The 19,873-nt window shown below is 39.0% G+C and overlaps 1 protein-coding gene and 1 long non-coding RNA gene across 7 annotated transcripts in view; one reads left to right on the top strand and one right to left on the bottom strand.

Moving 5' to 3' along the window:
• LOC105489979 (potassium calcium-activated channel subfamily M regulatory beta subunit 2) overlaps nt 1–19,873 on the bottom strand; it is a 415,168-nt gene that overhangs the window by 2,530 nt on the left and 392,765 nt on the right. For all 6 annotated transcript variants that reach the window (XM_011755164.3, XM_011755167.3, XM_071091282.1 and 3 more), the window contains 2 exons: nt 14,438–14,608; nt 11,821–12,016 (listed from right to left, as the gene is read on the bottom strand). In XM_011755164.3, the coding sequence (XP_011753466.2) occupies nt 11,821–12,016; nt 14,438–14,608 (367 nt within the window). The remainder of the gene's footprint in view (nt 1–11,820; nt 12,017–14,437; nt 14,609–19,873) is intronic.
• The window catches only part of LOC139361923 (uncharacterized), a 145,594-nt gene that overhangs the window by 61,267 nt on the left and 64,454 nt on the right, over nt 1–19,873 (top strand). The window lies entirely within an intron of this gene.

Raw genomic sequence — 19,873 nt, 5'->3', positions numbered from 1 at the left:
GTCTCTCCTCTCTTTATTTCTACACACTTTGATATGGTTTGGTTCCGTGTCCCCTCCCAAATCTCACTTGAATTGTAATCCCATGTGTCAGGAGAGAGACCTGCTGGGAGGTGATTGGATCATGGGGGTAGTTTCCCCCACGCTGTTCTTATGATAGTGAGTAAGTTCTCATGAGATTAGATGGTTTAAAACTGTCTGGCAGTTCTTCCCTCATGTTCTGTCTCTTGCTTGCCACCATGAGAAGATGTGCCTTGCTTCTCCTTCATTTTCTGCCATGATTGTAAGTTCCCTGAGGCCTTCCCAGCCATGTGGAACTGTGAGTTAATTAAACCTTTTTCATTTATAAATTACCCAGTCTCAGGTAATATCTTTATAGCAGTGTGAAAATAGGCTAATACAGAGAATTGGTACTAGGCCAGTGGGGTATTGCTATAAAGATAACTTGAAAATGTGGAAGCAACTTTGGAACTGGGTAACAGACAGAGGTTGGAACAGTTTGGAGGACTCAGAAGAAGATAGGAAGATGAGGGAAAATTTGGAACTTCCTAGAGATTTGTTGAATGGTTTTGACCAAAATGCTGATAGTGATATGAACAAAGAAGTCCAGACTGAGGTAGTCTCAGATGGAGATGAGAAACTTACTGGGAACTGGAGCAAAGGTTGTGCTTGCCATGCTTTAGCAAAGAGATTAGCAGCATTTTGCCCCTGTCATAGAAATCTGTGGAACTTTGAACTTGAGAGAGATGAATTAGGATATCTGACAGAAGAAATTTCTAACCAGCAAAGCATTCAAGAGGTGACCTGGCTTTTCCTGAAATGTGCAGTTATATGCATTCACAAATAGATGATTTGAAATTGGAGCTTATGTTTAAAAGCATAAAAGTTTGGAAACTGTGCACCCTGACCATGTTGGTAGAAAACAAAAACCCATTTTCTGGGGAGAAATTCAAACCTCCTGCAGAAATTGGCATAAGTAATGAGGAGCTGAATATTAATAGCCAACACAATGGGGAAAATGTCCCTGGGTATGTCAGAGATTTTTGTAGCAGCCCTTCCCATCACAGGCCTGGAGGCATGGGAGGGAAAAATGGCCTAGGGCCCTGCTACTCTATGCTGCCTTGCAACTTGGTGCCCTGTTTTCCAGCTGCTCCAGCTGTGGCTATAAGGGGTCAATGTACAGTGCAGGCCATTGCTTCAAAGGGTATAAACCCCAAACCTTGGCAGCCTCTAGGTATTGTTGGGACTGCAGGTGTGCAAAAGACAAGAGTTAAGGTTTTGGAACTTCCACCTAGATTTCAGAGGATATATAGAAATGCCTGGGTGTCCAGGCAGAATTCTGATGTAGGAGTGGAGCCCTCATGGAGAACCTCTGCTAGGGCAGTACAAAAGGGAAATGTGGGGTTGGAGTCCCCACACAGAATCCCCACTGGGGCACTGCCTAGTGGAGCTGTTAGAAGAGGGCCACTGTCCTTCAGACCGCAGAAGGATAGATTCACCGACAGCTTGCACCATGTGCATAGAAAAGCCACAGGCACTCAGAGTCAGCCTGGGAAAGCAACTGCAGGGGCTGTACCCTGCAGAACCAAACCACAGGGTGAAGCTGCCCAAGGCCTTGGGAACCCACCTCTTGCATCAGCATGCCCTGAATGTGAGACATGGAGTCAAAGGAGATTATTTTGGAACTTTAAGATTTAATGACTGCCTGGCTAGGTTTTGGACTTGTATGGGGCCTGTGGTCCCTTTGTTTTAGCCAACTTCTCCCATTTAGAATGGGTCTATTTACCCAACAACTGTACCCCCTTCGTATCTTGGAAGTAACTAACTTGGTTTTGATTTTACGGGCTCATAGGCGGAAGGGATTTGCCCTGTCTCAGATGAGACTTTGGACTTGGAATTTTGAGTTAATGCTGGAATGATTTGAGACTTTGGGAGACTGTTGGGAAGGCATGATTGGTTTTGAAATGTACAAAGGACATGAGATTTGGGAAGAGAGGACATGAGATTTGGGAAGAGCTAGGGGCAGAATGATATGGTTTGGCTCTGTGTCTCCACCCAAGTTTCATCTCAAATTGTAATTTCCAGGTGTCAGGGAGGCACCTGGTGGGAGGTGACCGGATCGTGGAGGTGGTTTCCCCATGCTATTCTCATGATAATGAGTGAGTTCTCATGAGATGTGATGGTTTAAAAGTGTTTGGCAGCACCCCCGCCCTCATGTTCTCTCTCTTCTGCCAGTATGAGAAGACATGCCTTGCTTCCCCTTTGCCTTCCATCATGATTGTAAGTTTCCTGAGGCCTCCCCAGACATGCAGAACTGTGAGTCAACTAAACCTTTTTCTTTTATAAATTATCCAGTCTCAGTTGTTCTTTATAGCAATGTGAAAACAAATTAATACACACTTATATCTTTGCATTTTGTTTTTTTTGTATCTCTTCCTTCCTTGCCCTTCCCTCAACCCCCACCTGGCTTTAAATCTTTCTCTCTGTTCCTCTTCCTGTTCACTCTTCCCTTTCTCCTCTTTCTTATCTAGATACAGATGGAATTAAATACCTTTCTTGTAGTTTTTCTTTTTATTTTATGTTATATAGTTGGACACATTTTTAATTTAAAAAGCTATCTCTGAGGAAATCTCTGTGACTTATATTCCTTTGTTTATAAATGTGCCATGAAAAAACTGATATAATAATGAGGGTTTTTTTTTAAGTTTGGAAAAAGTGATTTAAATCGCTTTTCTGGGAGATGTTTGGGTTTTTGGCTAACTCTCTTCTCTATTGGTAAGAACCTCTCAATAGACTTTTTACTGTCCTGCCCCTTGATACATATATATATATAATCAAATGATTAACTTATCTGATTTATCAGAATTAAATTAGTTTCTGACAGAATCACTGCTTATCTATAGAGTGTTTTAGTGTGAGCTGAAACACTATGCTCCTTCTTCAAAACATTATCATTTTCAGTTGGAAAATTATCCTAATAAATTTATTTTATTTATAAAACTCACATCTTACTGTCATTTACCAATTTACAAATTGTAACTGTAAATATTCACATATATGACTTTTACAATGTGATTAGAACCTCTGTGCAATGCACAACCTCCATGACTATATGCAGAGACACAGATAAGGTGAGCTTTGAAGTACATTGATACAGGTTTTGGGGTAGAAGCCTGAAATTTCAGAAAAATGTAGACCAGTAGATTTCCCAGAAACAAAATATTTAAAAAACAAAGAGTTTTGGCTAATGAAATATATTTGAATTACTCTTTCCCTGGACTTTATCAGTGAGCACACAGGCACCTTGCTTTTTTTTTTTTACTGAGCTGTAGTCATTGAATTATTTGACTATAAACAGCAGGAAGGTTCTTTGATTAGTTAAGAATGAAGGATGAGCATGCTGGCATTTATCATAAACCATGTTTAATGTGATGTTCTTGTAGCAAGGTCTGGTTGACACCTTAAAATTTAACCAGCTAAGAATAAATGTGAATACATTTGTATAGGTGAGTGGAGCAGATAATTCCCTGGTACTAGCAAGGCACTAAGGGGGTGAAAGTATCACCAAGAAAGCAGAATTTTTCAGTCAGTTATAATTTAGTATGACAACTGGACTTTGACTGTCATGAAGCAAATTTCCTACCAGTTGAATGCCTCTGGATCAAAAGGGTATAAGGCAGTGTGGGAATACCTTAATTTTTGTCCTTCGAAGATGGACATCTTCGAAGATGCCCTGATCATTGCTTTAATGTTTTTAGAAATGTTTTTTGAACCAAAGCATTTAAAAAATAACAGACAAACTATTTCTGGTTGAATTTAAACCAAACCAATTTAGATTATGAATGCTTCAGGTATCTGTATATTTCTGTGCCAAGATAGTTTATAGTAGCAATTTCAGTGGTGAACAGTGCTAAGTTATTGAAATGATCTCAGTAAGAATGGCATTCCATTGAAAGTGAAGTTTTTCTTTTTCTTATGCTTTTGTAAACTGATTCAGCTTAAAAATATATATTTTTAAATAAACATTTGTCAGACAAATGGCAATAATTCTGTCACTAGGTAAGATTCTTCATATAAACTACCATTGAGACCATCTGGCAGAACTGTAATACAGGAGCTGCTAATTAAAGTTGAAAGTCATTGGACTTTCATTACATGCATGTGGGCTGGATGGATGAGGCATGGTCCATACTCGATTGATCGTGGGACCTCAGGGCCAATGGTACACATATGAGCAACAGGCAGATACCAGTGGAGAAAAGGTCCTCTCCCCTGGTGTTTTTAGCTCTTTCTCATCTTGTCATTTTTTTTAACATACATATAAACCAGCTGTCACTAGACCATTAACCGTCCCTGAGAATTAAAATTCTACTATTTGTCAATCAGTCATCTACTTTTATTATTGATAAGTCCTTTGGTGATCATCTACTTTTATTATTGATATGTCTTTTGGTGATAAGTCCTTTGGTGATGATGAATGTATGAGTAGTATAACAAGCTCCTGACTTGTGCTCAGGAGATCTGGTTACTGTGTGACTGTAGGCAAGTTATGTGGCCTCGCAGAATAAATTTTTAAAATCTATATAATGTGATTAATAGAGCCATCATGGCAGGTTTTTTTTTTGGATTTTTTTTGTGACAATTAAATGATGAATATGCATAAAGGCTCAATAAATTTTCATTAACATGTTTTTCTATTGGAATTTCACATATATCCACATGGTCTTCTAAAAGTCTTCAATCAAGCATCACATACTAAACTATGGAATCTCTAAGAAGAACAAAATTACTAGCTGCATGGTTTTCACAGAAGCAGTCCTGTTTAATGGCTGTCATCTCATGTCCCTTGCCTTTTTGTCTTAGGAGATTTGCATTATGCTGAATTCTACACTAGGAGCCTAGGTTTTTGTTTCTGTGGCTCAAACAATAGTCATGAGTATGTTTCTTAGGCAGGTGTGAATTTAGAGTGAAGATTTAGTTATCTCATGATTTTATCATGTGTTCAGAGGGCATTTTTATGTCTTTGGTTTCGAATACATAGAATGCATTTCAATAAACAAAACTTTACTAAGTGAGATATACACTTAGTTGGAAAAATGTAATTTAGATAGAAAATAAACATCTATCGTTTTTAGATCTTTCTTTTTTGGTGGGAGGTGTGGGAAGGGGAAGATTTAGCTTTTAGATTCTGTATGATATTTAACAGAAAGAACATATGAGTAATAATTTTATATATACAATATATTTTAGTACTGATAAAAATATGTTAATATTTTACTATGGCTATAGGTAATTTTTTCTTTTGTGCCTTAACATGTGATTATATAAATCTATCAAACCTCTGAAGCAGCCATTCAGTGGAAGATTTAGACTTACATCTCTCTTAATCCTGAGTTTTGTTAATAAAATCTTACTGCTTTTCCCAATCCTTAAATTCTTGACAGACAGAAACTTCTCTTTAGTACTGAAAACCACAGGGATGGACCCAAGATCATGCTCTTTCCTTTCCCAGCTGAAAAACCTTGGGTCCTGTCTATGTCTCCTGATCATCCTTTCCCTTACCTGGGCCATGAAGGTCCAGCAATTGCATCTTCTCTCCAATTTTTGGAGAACTGACTAAATTTTTTTTCCTTAGCCTCTCTTCCAGAATCCTTTAGAACAGTTATTTTTATTCTCATGATGGACAGAAGTTTTAAGAAACTACCTGTTGGGCTTTTTTTCAGACATGCCTTACTAGGCTTGTGTGAAGCAAAGAGTGACATGCCTTCATCTTAAAAATAAAAGATGTGGGGAAGGGATGAGGCAATAAGAGAGTGTTTTGGGCTGAATAACCTCACTGTCAGCCTCCTTTTCCTTGTGATGGTAGGAAGGGAGCTATCAATTTCTCAGATCACTTCAAGGGAAGGGTGTGTTCTTCATTTGCCTTTTTATAAAGAGGGAAGTATCTTATTTTTGAAATGGGGTTAGAAATGTAATAAAATCCATTCAATATTTGTTGTCTCCAATATACCATGTAGCATGTTATATATAGGTGACAAAAACATAAACAATATAGAATGTACAGAGAGAAACAGAAAAAAAAAACACAGACGGGTGATGAAATGGGATGAGAATGTGGCTAAAAAGCCTTTCAATAAAGACTGTACAATCATAGAGGTGGGTTACAAATGTACTGTCAGAACTCCTTAGTAGCCAGGTCCTAGTCCACAATGTCCATGAAGTAAACAAACAACAAACAAAAACCAAAAATGGAAAAAAACACTGCTCATGTGAAACATAAATATTATTGGTTCCAAAGTCAATGGAACTTTTTCTAGTAGTCTCAAATAATGAATATTGTGCACATATTTATTAAGCATATATAATGTACCAGACTTTGCATTCTATGCTCGAGAGCAGGATATAACTTGAATGTTCAAAGAATGTATAGTTCACCAGGTGGTAGCCTTGGATTCACAAATATATTTTCAACTTTTGAATTTTTTGAACATTAGTGATAAACAGATGAGTTGAGAAAGTAAATTGAGACTTCATTTCTTCCCACTCCTTTTGAGACTTCATGCTCTTTACCATCACTTTTTAAAAAAGTGGATCCTACAACGTTTACCTTAGACTTGTTTAGTTTGAATATCTAGTATCTGCTTGATTTTGGCAAGTTGACTGTTCCAAGTATTTAGTAGTGAAAAGGAAAATAGAATTCACACTGCTATGCATGACTGTTTCTTTCAGTATTGAGACAAAGGTCCCATTACAGAGAGATTTTCCTTTCCTATATTTGCCCACAGGTCTCATACCTATTATGACACTTCTGTTTGATGTGGAGTAGAGAAGAAACTTGAAAGACCTAGGAAATTGACTAAGGAGATAGAATCTTCTTGGAGCTTTGGGATTAGACAATATCCAGAAAGCTTAAACCACAGAGTCCCTAGGATTCTGATGTATCCAATTAGTCCTAAAGTGAGGCAGATATTTAATCTGACCTTGAGTCTTCACCACGCGCCTCCCTCTTGGCAATTGAAAAGCACTAGGTTCCTTCCCCCTGCTTTCCTTTTTGATGCTCAGTATCAGCTTCTTTATGGCACATTCTTTCTTTTGCTTATACACAAAGGTGCTCTCTTCAGTTTTCCCAGATTTCAACTTTGGTAAGGAGTGACTAAACTTTGTCAATCACAAAAGTGTTTCTGAATCTCTGGTCTGCCGGCAGTTTCAGGAAAAGTCTAAGAAATATCTCAAATTTAAAATGCTAATTATGCGATGTCAAATGCCAAATTTCAGGGCATATTCCCCACCTCCAACCCCCACTTTTTTTTTTTACCCCTTTCAGGGTAAGCTTCTATCTGTTTAATATCCACTCTACATAAACTGGTGCTGAATATACAGTCCTAATCCTACCTATGGATCACAGATAATTCTATTCTTTGCTCATTGTTTCTTACTTGATCCTAAGTGCCTCTTGGAATAGGATGGAATGATGTAGATTCTCACCTGTTCACCAAAATATCTATCAGAAGGATAAATAGTTCACAGAATTTGGATTTTTCAGAACTCTTGTCCTTACTCTCTCAAGGGGATGCTCTAATGTTTTACTCTTTAAGAGCAAGGATGATGAAGTAAAAAGACTTAGATTTTAATTCAGACATAATTAGTTAGTGAATGTGTAACTCTGGGAAAATTATTTTATTATTCTGAACTCACCTTCAGTATGTGTGGGGAAAAGCCCCCCCCACACCTGGATTTGGCAGTGTGTTGTGAGAGTATAGTAGGAGAAACTGAATTGGGATTTTTCTACATCATCAGACCAGATATATAGTATTATGCCATATACCAAAAAAAATGGGTATAGTTTCCTTTTTTTTGCACCAAACTACATTTTAAATCTATCCTCAAACCATAGGGGCATGTTTTGGGAATTCCTGGTGAGGAAAAGAGGTTTTAAAATCCTGAAGGAGATTGGCATTGAGGAATTCACAAGCAACAACCATAGTGAATTAATACTCAGCTGCTGTTTTTTATGATGCTAGTGACAGCCTTGTAGCCAAGGGAGGCAGGGACCCTTGAGCCCTCTTGTAGCTCCCAGGGCCCATTAGTCAGCCAGTGGCTCTAGGAGAGCATGACAGTTTATCAGCTTAAGCAGCTTCGGTCATAATGTTGACAAGAGGTTGGTCACTGGGTTTAAAGGCTAAAGAGAAACTATATGAGAGAGGGTAAAAATGTAAAAATAAAATGCTTTCTACCAAGATGCAGACAGATTGACTAATATCCTTTCACCTCCTATTGTCTTAGGACAGTTATTATCAACAGCGCCTGATGTATCTCAATATAACCACGCCTATTTGTTGGTAACTGTGAGGGAGACCATTATTTTTGGTGAGCCTGGGAAGGATAACAGGAAAGAGAGCTGACATTGAAAATTTTTTTATGTTTTTGCCATAATTATCTTGAATATTCCTCATTTTGCATGAAGACAGTTTAATGACCTTTTGACATAGAGATAATTGTGTATTTTCAGTGCATATATTTCAGATTAAAAGCAGATGGTAGCTTTCCAGAAAGTGAAGAATCACTGGGCCAGGAAAGTGAGCCAAATGTTTGCTGCCTTTTTCCCTGGGAGCATTTGCTGATTGTAGAAGAGGGGGTGAGAGCCTAGGAGATTAACTGGCATTTTTGACAGCCTTGCAGAGCTATGAGCAGGAATTATTATTGGGGGCCTATCAAGCTGGGGTCTTGATAATTCCCCTATTCACTTTGGGTTGGGATTCTGAAGGGTTGCATCCTGGGAGAATAGTCAGCCTGAAATAGATAGGTCCTCATAGGGACTTCAGTTCTGATTTGAGTATCACAATTTATGAAGTCAGAATGAGGTGATGCTGAATGGCTTGTGGCTGGTGAAGCAAATGGAAATAATTGTTGGAAATGATGACATTATAACATTATCCTAGGATTAAAGTTATTTTTTATAAAAATTTTACAAATATAATATCTGAAACCTAATAAAAATAGTCAGATATTACAAGACAGCATGAAAACAAACAAGAGAAAACAAAAACAGAACAGGTACATAGGGGCTTCAAATAGTGATGATATCAAAATAGATTTTATAACAACTATAATTTTACTTTTTATGTTGAAGGATTTAAAAGACAATAATTAAAATATTGCAGAGAACTGGACATGATAAAACAAGACTCAGTTGGATATTCTAGAACTTAAAATACCGTAAGAGAAATTAAGTACTCAATGGATGGGTTTAACAGTTGATTTGCAGAGTAAAGAATTGCTGAATTAGAAGATAGGATGTATCCAGAAAGAAGCAAAAAATCCTTTCCACTGTTGATGGGCATTTATTTAGGTTGATTCCACATCTTTGCTATTGTGAGAAGTGCTGCCATAAACATATATGTACATGTGTCTTTGTGGCAGAATAATTTGTATTCTTCTGGGTATATACCCAATACTGGGATTGCTGGGACGAATGGTAGCTCTGCTTTGTGTTCTCTGAGCAATCACCAAACTACTTTCCACAATGGCTGAACCAGTTTATGTTCCCACCAGCAGTGGATAGGCATTCCCTTTTCTTTGCAACCTCGCCAGCATCTGTTATTTTTTGACTTTAAAAAGAATAGTAACAGAATAGATAACTTCTGATAAAATGGAGGAAGAAATGAGATTATAAAAATAATTCAGTGAGGAAAAGTGTGGTCTCTTCAAAAATGGACTGGAGCACGTCGGTGTCCATATGAAAAAACAAACAAACAAAAAAGAAAGTTGATCCCTATGTAAAAATTAATTCCAGTCAGATTTTACTGTATACATGAAAGGGAAAACAATAATACACTTAGAATGTCATTTAGGAGAATGACTTTATGATATTAGGGTGGGTATAAGACTTAAACAGAACAGCAAAAGCACTGAACAGAAAGAAAAAGATTGACAAAATCTGGCTGCACTGAAATTAGAAGTTTCTTTCATTGAAAGACATTCAGAGAGTGAAAAGGCCACATAATGGGAGAATATATTTGCAACACGTATAACCAACAGAGGTGATAAAAGTACAAAGAAAAGTAAGAAAGTAATTGCCATAAACAGTCAGGATAGTTGTTGTCTTTGGTGGACGCAGAGCCTGTAGTTATTGAGAGGGGGCATGTAGGGTGTTTTTGGGGTACAGAAAATGTTGTATTTCTTGAACCTTAAGGTGGTTACATGGTGGTCATGAATCTGTTTGTAATACTTGAGCTGTACTTTTTCATTTCATGCACAGTTCTCTATGTTATAATTTACTTGAAAAAACAAGATAGTGGGACCAATAAACCAAATGATGACCTAGTGTTATGCTGAGAGCAAGTAAGATACCAGTCCTGAATACGTAACTGGGACAGTTTATTGGTAGCTTCCCTCTCTGTTTATAGCCTAAATAATGCATTCACAGGGCTGTAGTGATAAATTGTCAAAATGAGGAAATGAAAATATGTCCCATTTTTTGATGCCTATTCAGGTTTAAGAGTTTTATAGGCATTCATCATTACCGGTCAGCTTTGATTTTAAAATCTGACTTAAGCGAAGATCATGAAAGACAAACACTTTGTGAGAGAGCTAGGCTTTACATATTGCAGCACAGCACTGGGACTGGTATTATTTGTGGCTACTACAAATGAAAGAAAATCAGAGCCAGCATTTTCAAACAACATTCTCTGAAATATTTATTATGTTGAGTCCTCAGAGATATTTGCAAGAATTCTTTTAAGTTATTGCAACAAAAGTTCAAGGTTGTTTTCCTTACTTTGTGTCGATATATCAGAAACAAATCCTATTCACTCTCTATGTGCTAGTATTGAACTTTGAATCTACTGCATTTTTTCAATAACCGTAAGCTATATCATTTAAATGCTGACAATGTAATGAAAAGAAAAGCTTTTACAAGAAAGATTAGAGGTCAGAAGGGTTTATCCTGGTAATAAGAGCCAAGAGTGGCATTGAGTTGTCTTCGCATATGAGATTATTCTGCATATCTAATTGTTACCACAAATCCAACACTCAATATATTTAACTTAAAATTGTAATGGCAAGTTGGTCTGCTGACACCTTCCTGGTCATTCCAGACCTTATAAATGTAAATTTTATGTAAAACTTTAATAAAATACACATTTGTTGAATATCTACCACGTGGACTTGAATATATTAGTGCTGGAAAATTCAGCCTCTATGAATATGACATATGTGAAGAAGAACACACACACACACACACACACACACACACACACACACACACACAGTGACCATGGGTCGAAAGTAGCATGCTCTGCTCAACATTGTATATGCTGAGGTCTCATCTTCATAAGGACCTTGCAAGGTGTCCATTTGTTGCTTTTTAGAGAAAAGGAAGCTGAGGATCAGAAACGTTAAGTTATATCCCTGAGGTCACAGAACTAAATGACAATGACCATGGACCAACAGAACACACCTTTAGCTGGTGGTTCCCAGGTACAGGATAAACACATGGTTTTGTCTTGTACATCTCTAAGCTGCATAGTTGCTTTGAAAGACTCAGTCTATTTGTGTAAAGATATATTAATATTTACCCTTTCAAATGGAAGTGAAAGCCAAATCTGCACTACCACAAATGTAGGAATGATTTGCCCACAACTTGCACAGAAAATAAATGTTTTCTAGGCAAGAGTCACATAGCAAGTTCTCTGAATGGAAGAGGCAGGCTCTGCTTCCTGAAAGTATTTTCCTTTGAAATGCTGGCAAAGGGGAACTTCAGAGGCAGAGAGCCTGGTGTGAAGCTCTGTGGGGTAACTGAAATGCAGCGCGCCAAGTTCCTACCTTCTGATTGATTTTTATCGTCTCTTCTGTGTGGTAGAGGAGGAGCTTTTCCCCGGAAGAAGTCAGGTTAACGTACACCTGGAGGCAGGGGTACTGAGAAAGTTTCCAGCAGTCTGGACCGCAGCTGAAGGAGCAATTAAATGTTTCCGTGATGGATGCATTCAGCAAGGTGCATTGAGACTCTTCGGTCCACACGCTACAGAGAAAGGGGTGAGAGTAAACACAGGCCCAAGAGCTAATAGTGAGAAAGGCATCATCTGAGGGAATTATTTCTCAGCTCCTGAAGCTGAAAAATCTTTTCTAAATCTCTAATATGATCTATCTGTGTAAAGTTTAGGCCTTCGTATAGAACAGCTTTAAGCAAACTACCATATAGCATAGACAAACTTGGACACGCGAGAACGTTTTCAGTGACTTCCATTTTATATGGTATTCTCTGGTATTTGACTTAAGTTCTTTTTTCCCTTATTGAACTCCCTGGTAACATGAAGCATGCTTTAAAATCATCACCTGTCCTCACCCTGTATTTACACATTGCAGGCAGCTTCTTGACATGCTCCAGCCCCTACCTCTCTATGTTTTACTTTGTACTTTCTGCATCCCAGATCCCTTCCCTGCCCTGTTTGCAGGCACAGAAGGTGTGAGGGAGAAGGAGCGGGGAGATGACAAAGGAGTGGAGGGTTGTGTGGTCCAGCTTGACAGATGGAACGACAGTGACAGAATGCCTTAAGGTCTTTCTAATAAGGGAAAAAGGATAACTCAACCCTTTCGTTATATCATGAGCAGTCACTTGCTGCACATTCCTTTCACCCTAATTGGTACTTCATATATAATACCTTCTTTTGTTCTCTCAACAACTGTGCAAGTTGGGAAGCAATTTCTTTTTAAAAGTGAGTGAACTGAGAAATCCCATGACATATGCAAGGACATATAGGCAGTAAGTGATGGAAACTGTGATCCCACCCAATCTTGTAATTCTCTAAGGCGCAGGCTCATTCTATTGTGTTGTGCTGTCTCCCCACAAACACAATGGAAAAGAAACTCTTTTATGCAGACTAATGGATGAATAAGGGTGTCCTGTTACCTCTCACCTGGAAGAATCCAGCTGCCCATTTGTCAACTTGTCATTTTAATATACCTTTAATTTTATGATCAAGATTAACATTTGTAATTAGGAATTAACACACCAGCAATCAATGGTTTGGTTTTGGATATAAGCTGATCACCACAGCAATGAGAAACGTGTTTTCTTTGCAGATTGATACCCTTTCCTTTTGCTAGACAGGCATCCACAGCATCCTGCCCCTTCGCATGTGTGAAGTTTTATTCCAGAAGCAGGATACTAGACCTGATCCCCTCCCTCGGTGTGGCAAATTGTGTTTTCCTGGAACATGGGTGGTCACATTTTGCTTATATACTGAGGAAAAAATCTTTGATGGTTCTAAGCAGATGTGAAGATCTGAAAGCATTTTGGAATCAGCGACCACTTGGGGCCTGAGGCATCAGCACTTTCATTGAAAATGAGCACAGCTGAAGGCCATCAGAGAAACAGAGCAGAGCAGCCACAAATGTGAAAGATGATGCCTTAATTTCAGCAAATTACTGTATTTCAGCTAGATTTTGCTTCTAAAATGAAAGTATTAATTTAGATGGAGAAACAAATGCCACAAAATTGTTTCATTTTCTTTTGGATTGAAACCTCAATTTTTCATTAGAAAAGGTCTTGTTTCTTTAAGCTGAACTGCTGTGAGACTTCCCCCCATTCGATACATCAAGGCTGGGCTCGCCTGTGTTTAGAGTGTCCAATTTATGGACAACAGCTAGAGATGCTGGTGGGATTTACCACGTGGCTTACCGAGGGCGAGAGTACACTTGCTGTCTCACAATTTATTTGCCTCCCTATCCATTCAGTAAACCTACGGCAAATATTGAAATGAAAAGATTCAAAATCTGTTATTTTTAAAAGTAGATGCATAGCAGTGTTTCTCAGCCTAGAAGGCCCATTAGAATCACCTGGGGAGCTTTAACAGATACTGGTGACTGGGTCCCACTCCAGACCAATTAAATCTGACCTTCTGGGGTGATGATGATGGGGGCTGGGTATTGTCATTTTTAGAGTTTCTGGGGAAGTTGGAATATGCAGTTGAGAACCACTCACGTGGAAGGTGATGGAGGGGTTGGTTGGGGTGGAAAAGGGAGGAGGGTGAGGAACGGACAGAAGTGTGAAGTGGCAAGAATAGGGACTTTGGAATAAGCGAGATGTGGGCTTGAATCTTAGCTCTGCCACAAGTAAGAGCTGTAAGACACTGAGGAAATCATATTTCTCTTGAGCCTCAGTTTTGCCATTTTTATAATGAGTATATTTATACTTAACCTTATAGAGTAATTGTGATAATTAAACAAGTACAAGTCTTTGACGCCTGGTATCCATGTTATACATAGAGCTATATTTATTATTATTATTAGATAACATTATTGAAAAGTATTGTTTACCAGGAACTTCTCAAAATTCTTATCAGGAAAGAAGGCGAGGAAGATGACCTTAGGGTTGCCTAAGTGATGGGGGAGGATGGAGGAGGAGACAAACAGCAGGGTCGCACCCTCCCAGTGGTATTACCTCTGCATGTATGAGCGCAGGAGTGTGATTCCCAGCAGAAAGTACATCATGATGGAGCACACCATCATGGCCAGTCCCAGGAGAATGGCTCGGTCCTCTCCTGCCTTCAGTGCTGTGACTGTTTTCCTTTTGTCCAGGAGGTCATGGTCTCTGATTTTCTGGTAAATATTTCTGAGGTTGAAAACAATATGATCTTACATAAAGTTTAGTTAATCAGCATGCCCCTAGAGAGCAGGTCAGTTTCTGTCCATGCTTTCCTAGGGCCCTCCAAACCTGCCTCAATGCAGCTGGACCTCACTGTGTGTCCACTACCTCCCACACAAGTACACACATGCAGGCACACACACTCACAAGCACATGCACGCCTGTACATGTACCAGTCCTGAGCAGAAATAAGCCCTCCTTCTTTACTCTGGGGCCAATGTCTAACTGTAAATTAATTTTCGTTCTATCTAATTCTAAAGAAAGAAACCAATCCCCTCAACCCTCAAAATAATGCTTTGGGTTTGTTGACTTTACCATTTAACCCAAAGCTGATCATTATTGATTTTTAAATAATTTTGGAATACCTAATGGAGCATTGATTCAAATAAATGGCAACATATACTTGGAATATATCAAATTAATCTTTCATTTCTCTTCAGTAATGATAGGCAGAAGTTATTTTGGTTAACATTTTTCTCAAGCTGAGGGCTGCTTAGGGCTTTGTTGGCTTGAGATTGATAAGCAGTGTGAAGATGTAGAGTGGTGACCCAGCTATTCTTATATGTGAAAACATTCGATTGAGTTAGAAAAGTGTCATTCAAATTGAGGCCAGACCTTGTAACTTTGGACAGTTTTATTAGTATTTTTGTTTTTTATTTTAGAGCAGCAATGTAGGATAAGAAAACAAGAAATTGAAATCAACTGTCTCCTGAGTTCAGACTGGTTTCACTGCTTATTAGCTGTGTGATCAATGAGAAGTGCCTTAGACTTTCTTTTTTGAGATGGAGTCTCACTGTGTCACCCAGGCTAGAGTGCAGTGGTGTGATCTCGGCTCACTGCAAGCTCTGCCTCCCTGGTTCACGCCATTCTCCCGCCTCAGCCTCCCGAGTAGCTGGCACTACAGGCGCCCGCCACCACGCCCGGCTAATTTTTTGTATTTTTTTAATAGAGACGAGGTTTCACCGTGTTTGCCAGGATGGTCTCGATCTCCTGACCTCGTGATCCACCCGCCTCGGCCTCCCAAAGTGCTGGGATTACAGGCATGAACCACCGTGCCCGGCCGTTCCTTAGACTTTCTGATCCCCAGTTGCCTGCAAAGTGAAAATAATGTTTAAATGCATTTTAATGGCTAAGTGACATGATACAAGCAAATCATTTAAGAGAATGACTGACATGAGATTAGTAATAAATGTTCCCATTCAAAAAATGGAGTGGGGAGCTACAGCTCAATGACACGGACATCAGAAAACCCTAAAATTGCTACTATTCTCCAAAGAATTTCTAATGGACAAAACTGCAAGAAAATTAATAGTGTATAAAGATTAGGGATGGAGGATTGGATTTGAAACCAGGTCTGGAGGAGAAGGTAGAAAAGAAATGCGGAAGTGCTGGATGCTGGGTGAGATGAAGAGAAGCTTGAGTAGGAAGGCAGTGCTCAGGAATTCCTGCAAGGCCTGCGACCAAGAAACAGCTCATGATTTCTCGGTGTCTATTTTGAGGAGGGAGCTTTGGATTGCAGGGCAGTGGAAATGGGAAAATCGCTGGCCTTTAGAGCCTAGAAACAGCGAGGACAAATAAAATGCTGAAAATGGAAAAAGAAACTCTTAAGTCATTTTTTTTTTTAGCTTCAGGCAAAAACCAATATGCACAAGAATAACTTCAGATTTTTCATTCAAATTTTTATCGCTAATCACTCTTGTTGCTTGGGAGAGGAACCAGAGTAGACTCTAAAGTGGAACTTTGCAGGGGAGGGAAGATATGCCTGTTGTTTGTGCAGTTGTGTGTTTATTCAGGGCTTATATTTAGCTTTGTGCTCGAGGATGGCCTGACTGGTGTCTATAACCAATGTCTCTTCTGATTGGCTGATCATTCTGGGCTGGTTGCTAAATATTTTGATTCCTTATAGAGGTGATAGAGTGCATCTGTACTTAATATATTTCCATGAGGTTGTAGGGCTGAGTATTTATTAATCTAAGTATTGGTTGTGCAAAATTAACTGATTAGCTTCTTATTATTATTTTAAAGTTCTCTTTATGAGGTGGTTTATATAAATCTTACTCTTTCCTTGCGAAGTCAGCTCATTGTAATAGGAGAGTCGGAGCTAAATACAGGCCTTTGTTTATCATCTTTTCATGCCCCTGTCCTTCCTGGCTTCTTCCCGCTGTCACTTGCTCTTGGCTGCTCATGGTTATTACCAGAGGCCTGGAGAGCCCACATCTTTCATTGTTCCCCAGCTCCCAATCCCAGTGCCCCTGGATTAGCTGGCCTGCCCTGCTTTTGACTTCCACAGACTGGCAACCACCCACCCTCTGTGTTTCTTCATTTTTTTTTGAGATTTTGTTTGGAAATTGTAGGATTTACATCAAAGCTTTCAAAACTTCACCCTTTATGAACTCAAATTTAAAAAAATCAGTGTCCGTTAGTGGCTAAAACCAGTGGGCTGAAAGCTTTTCTGAATCAGGAAGAGACAGGCCGAGTCTGAGTATCTTCAAAGACCTGCTGTAAAATAATAATCTGCTGTTACTTCACTAATGTTATTTATCAACATGTATTTAACTCTGATGGCTGCCATCGAGGTCTGCATTTCCTGCAGATGGAAGACAGCAAGGAGGGAGCATAATCTCACAATTCCAGGGTATTAGACTGTCACACAGCATCACTTATGTCAGCCTATACCCGTAAAGGAGAAGTGTAATCAGTCAGTTGTGTCATCAGAACAAGAAGCATATAAAAATGATTCAAACCTGTAATTCAAAAACAAATCACAATTTGAAAGTGGTTAACAAATGTTTTTGATATGCTCTGGAATGTATAGAGAGGGGAAAAGTGAACAATTTTATATAGAGCCCCCAAAATATCTGAGAAACCAGGATACTACCCAGCAAAATGAAAGTGGGTGAGTAGAGTGGGCTGTGCCCATGGAATTCATTAGTAAATGATGATCGAATTAATGGAAAATAAAGAAATGAATACATGATTTGGAAGAGCAAAGAGTTCAGTTTAGGTTCACAAACTTTTCCTGAATGCTGGTAACCTCTTGTTATTGGGGATATGGGCCCTGCCCAAAAGGAAAACAGATAAGTATATAAATATCAGCATAGGATGAAAAATATAATGATGGAGCAATTCACAGAGTATTACGGGAATAGAGAAGAGGGGAGGATACCCCAGCCTGAGGAAGCAGGACGGAGAGCCAGGGTTGAGTTTAGGGAAGGGTTCCTGAAGGAGAAACACTTTAAACAAAATATTCAAGTTTTAATCAGGGTTAACCAAATGAGACAGAGTCAAGGGTATTTTAGACAGAAGGACTCACATGAGCAAAGCAATGGAAACTTGCAATTGCATGGTGAATATCAGAAACTATAACTGTTTTAATATTACTGAGATGCCTATGGGACAGGGAAAGAGGCAGATGAGTTTGCAAAGGTAGGTAGGCCATGAAGGGTTTTGTAAGTCATTCTAAAGAGCTTGGCCTTTACTCTGTAGTGAATGGGAATCTGTCAGAGGGTGACATGACTGAGTTTCAGAATGATCACTCTGGCTTCTGTGCAGAGTTTAAGAAACAAGATAAGGCTTAAATCAGAGAGAGGAATGGGGGGACTATTACTGTAGTGTTGGCAAAGGACAATGAGGGCTGGATCTAGGGTCAAGGTAGGATGTATGAAGATGAAACGGTACATGGAGAAATATCTACGGGGCAGAACTTCAGGATTTGGTGGCTGATAGAATACAGTGGATGATGAGGAAGCAAGAAAAGTGATGTAGTTTAGATTTATGCTCCAGTACTTGGTGTGGATGACTGGAGAAATGGTGGAGAGTAGTAAGGTGAGATCCTTGTTTCTCTGTTTCCCTGCTCTTCCAGGATCCAAAGAGGTGACTTCTGCTGACCTTGCTAAAGAGGAAGAAAGTGATTGTACATTTATAGATTCTCTTCCCACAGGTTTAGTGTCCTAAGTACAGGCAGAGGAGTGACTAATCTCAGTGGTGAGATATGCCAGAGTCAGAGGGCCACCTCTATTTTCTGGGTCATTGCTAATGAGTGGCATAATTTTTGTAAAAAAATATATCATTTTGGATTTGTGTTTGTTCAGGCCTGGTGTGCTTTGGTTTTTTGCATGTCCAGGTAGTAAGGGTAGTAAGTCTCAGTTGGAAAAGAGGGTGTTCCCAGCTTGAGACAGAGTGGGTTAGTTGGCCTCTTCTACACCATGTTGTCTTCAGTGTTAGCTGGAAGGAGCATGATGCCATATTTTGGGCCACAGGCCTATGCGTCCTTTTCCATACTAGGAAGCCATGTAATGTATGAGTTACTGTGTAACTACTAACAAGGCTGATAGCTCATCACCCTTTGGTTCTTTCTGTCTATTCTTTATGAATCTATCTGAGAGGAGTTGAGGGTGGAGGTGGTAGTTCTGAGAATAATGGAATGAGGGCCGGTACAATTCACTGATGTAGAGAGCTCAGGAGGAAGAATGAGTCTGGGGTATGACTATAAATTCAGTTTTGGCTAAGTGTGCTGCCCAGCAGTGGGCGTAGAGCAGGAATTTGACTTTATAAGTTTGACACTGATCTAGCCTTGATGTGTCCTGCAAGGACACATTTAAGGCCTGTTGAGATAGTCTTGGCTTCATGGTGAACCACATGTTGACAACAACAAATAGTAGATATAGTGCAGTCTTTACTATACATAGGGAACATTCTGCTCAAAGCCTTTGGAGAACAGAAGTTATTAATATATCTACAGGGCAAATCCAAGTATAACAAAAGTGTTTGTGGTAAATGTCTTGTAAACAAAATATTTTCAATTGTTTAGTAAGGCTTCAATAAATTTTACCCCAAGTAATAGTCAACCTAGTAAAATTTTGTTTTGAGCTCCTTTTGTATAGTTTCTTGAAATTTGATATTGGGGCTCATTATTTATGAGGCTATGCATATACAAATATGGATATAAAGAGTAAAATGTGCAAGAAAATTTTTCCTCCTTGACTGTCACCCATTTAAATTCAGATTCCCTTGGTATCTATCCCATAAGGAGAAGGAGAGAAGTCCTCAGGTTAAGGCAGCATAAAGGCCATTTATGAATTAATTTGTTTATTCATTGGTCAACATTTCTAAGTCTTCATCAGATGAAACACAATGTGCTAAGTTCTGGCAATACCAAATAAATAAGACTTAGTGTCCCAAGGGAGCTGAGGGAGATGTCAGTCATTGCAATGTGTGGCAATGAGACTGATT

This window comes from Macaca nemestrina, chromosome 2, assembly GCF_043159975.1.
Source record: "Macaca nemestrina isolate mMacNem1 chromosome 2, mMacNem.hap1, whole genome shotgun sequence".
Taxonomy (NCBI): Eukaryota; Metazoa; Chordata; class Mammalia; order Primates; family Cercopithecidae; genus Macaca; species Macaca nemestrina.
This window is presented reverse-complemented; position numbering and strand designations above follow the sequence as displayed.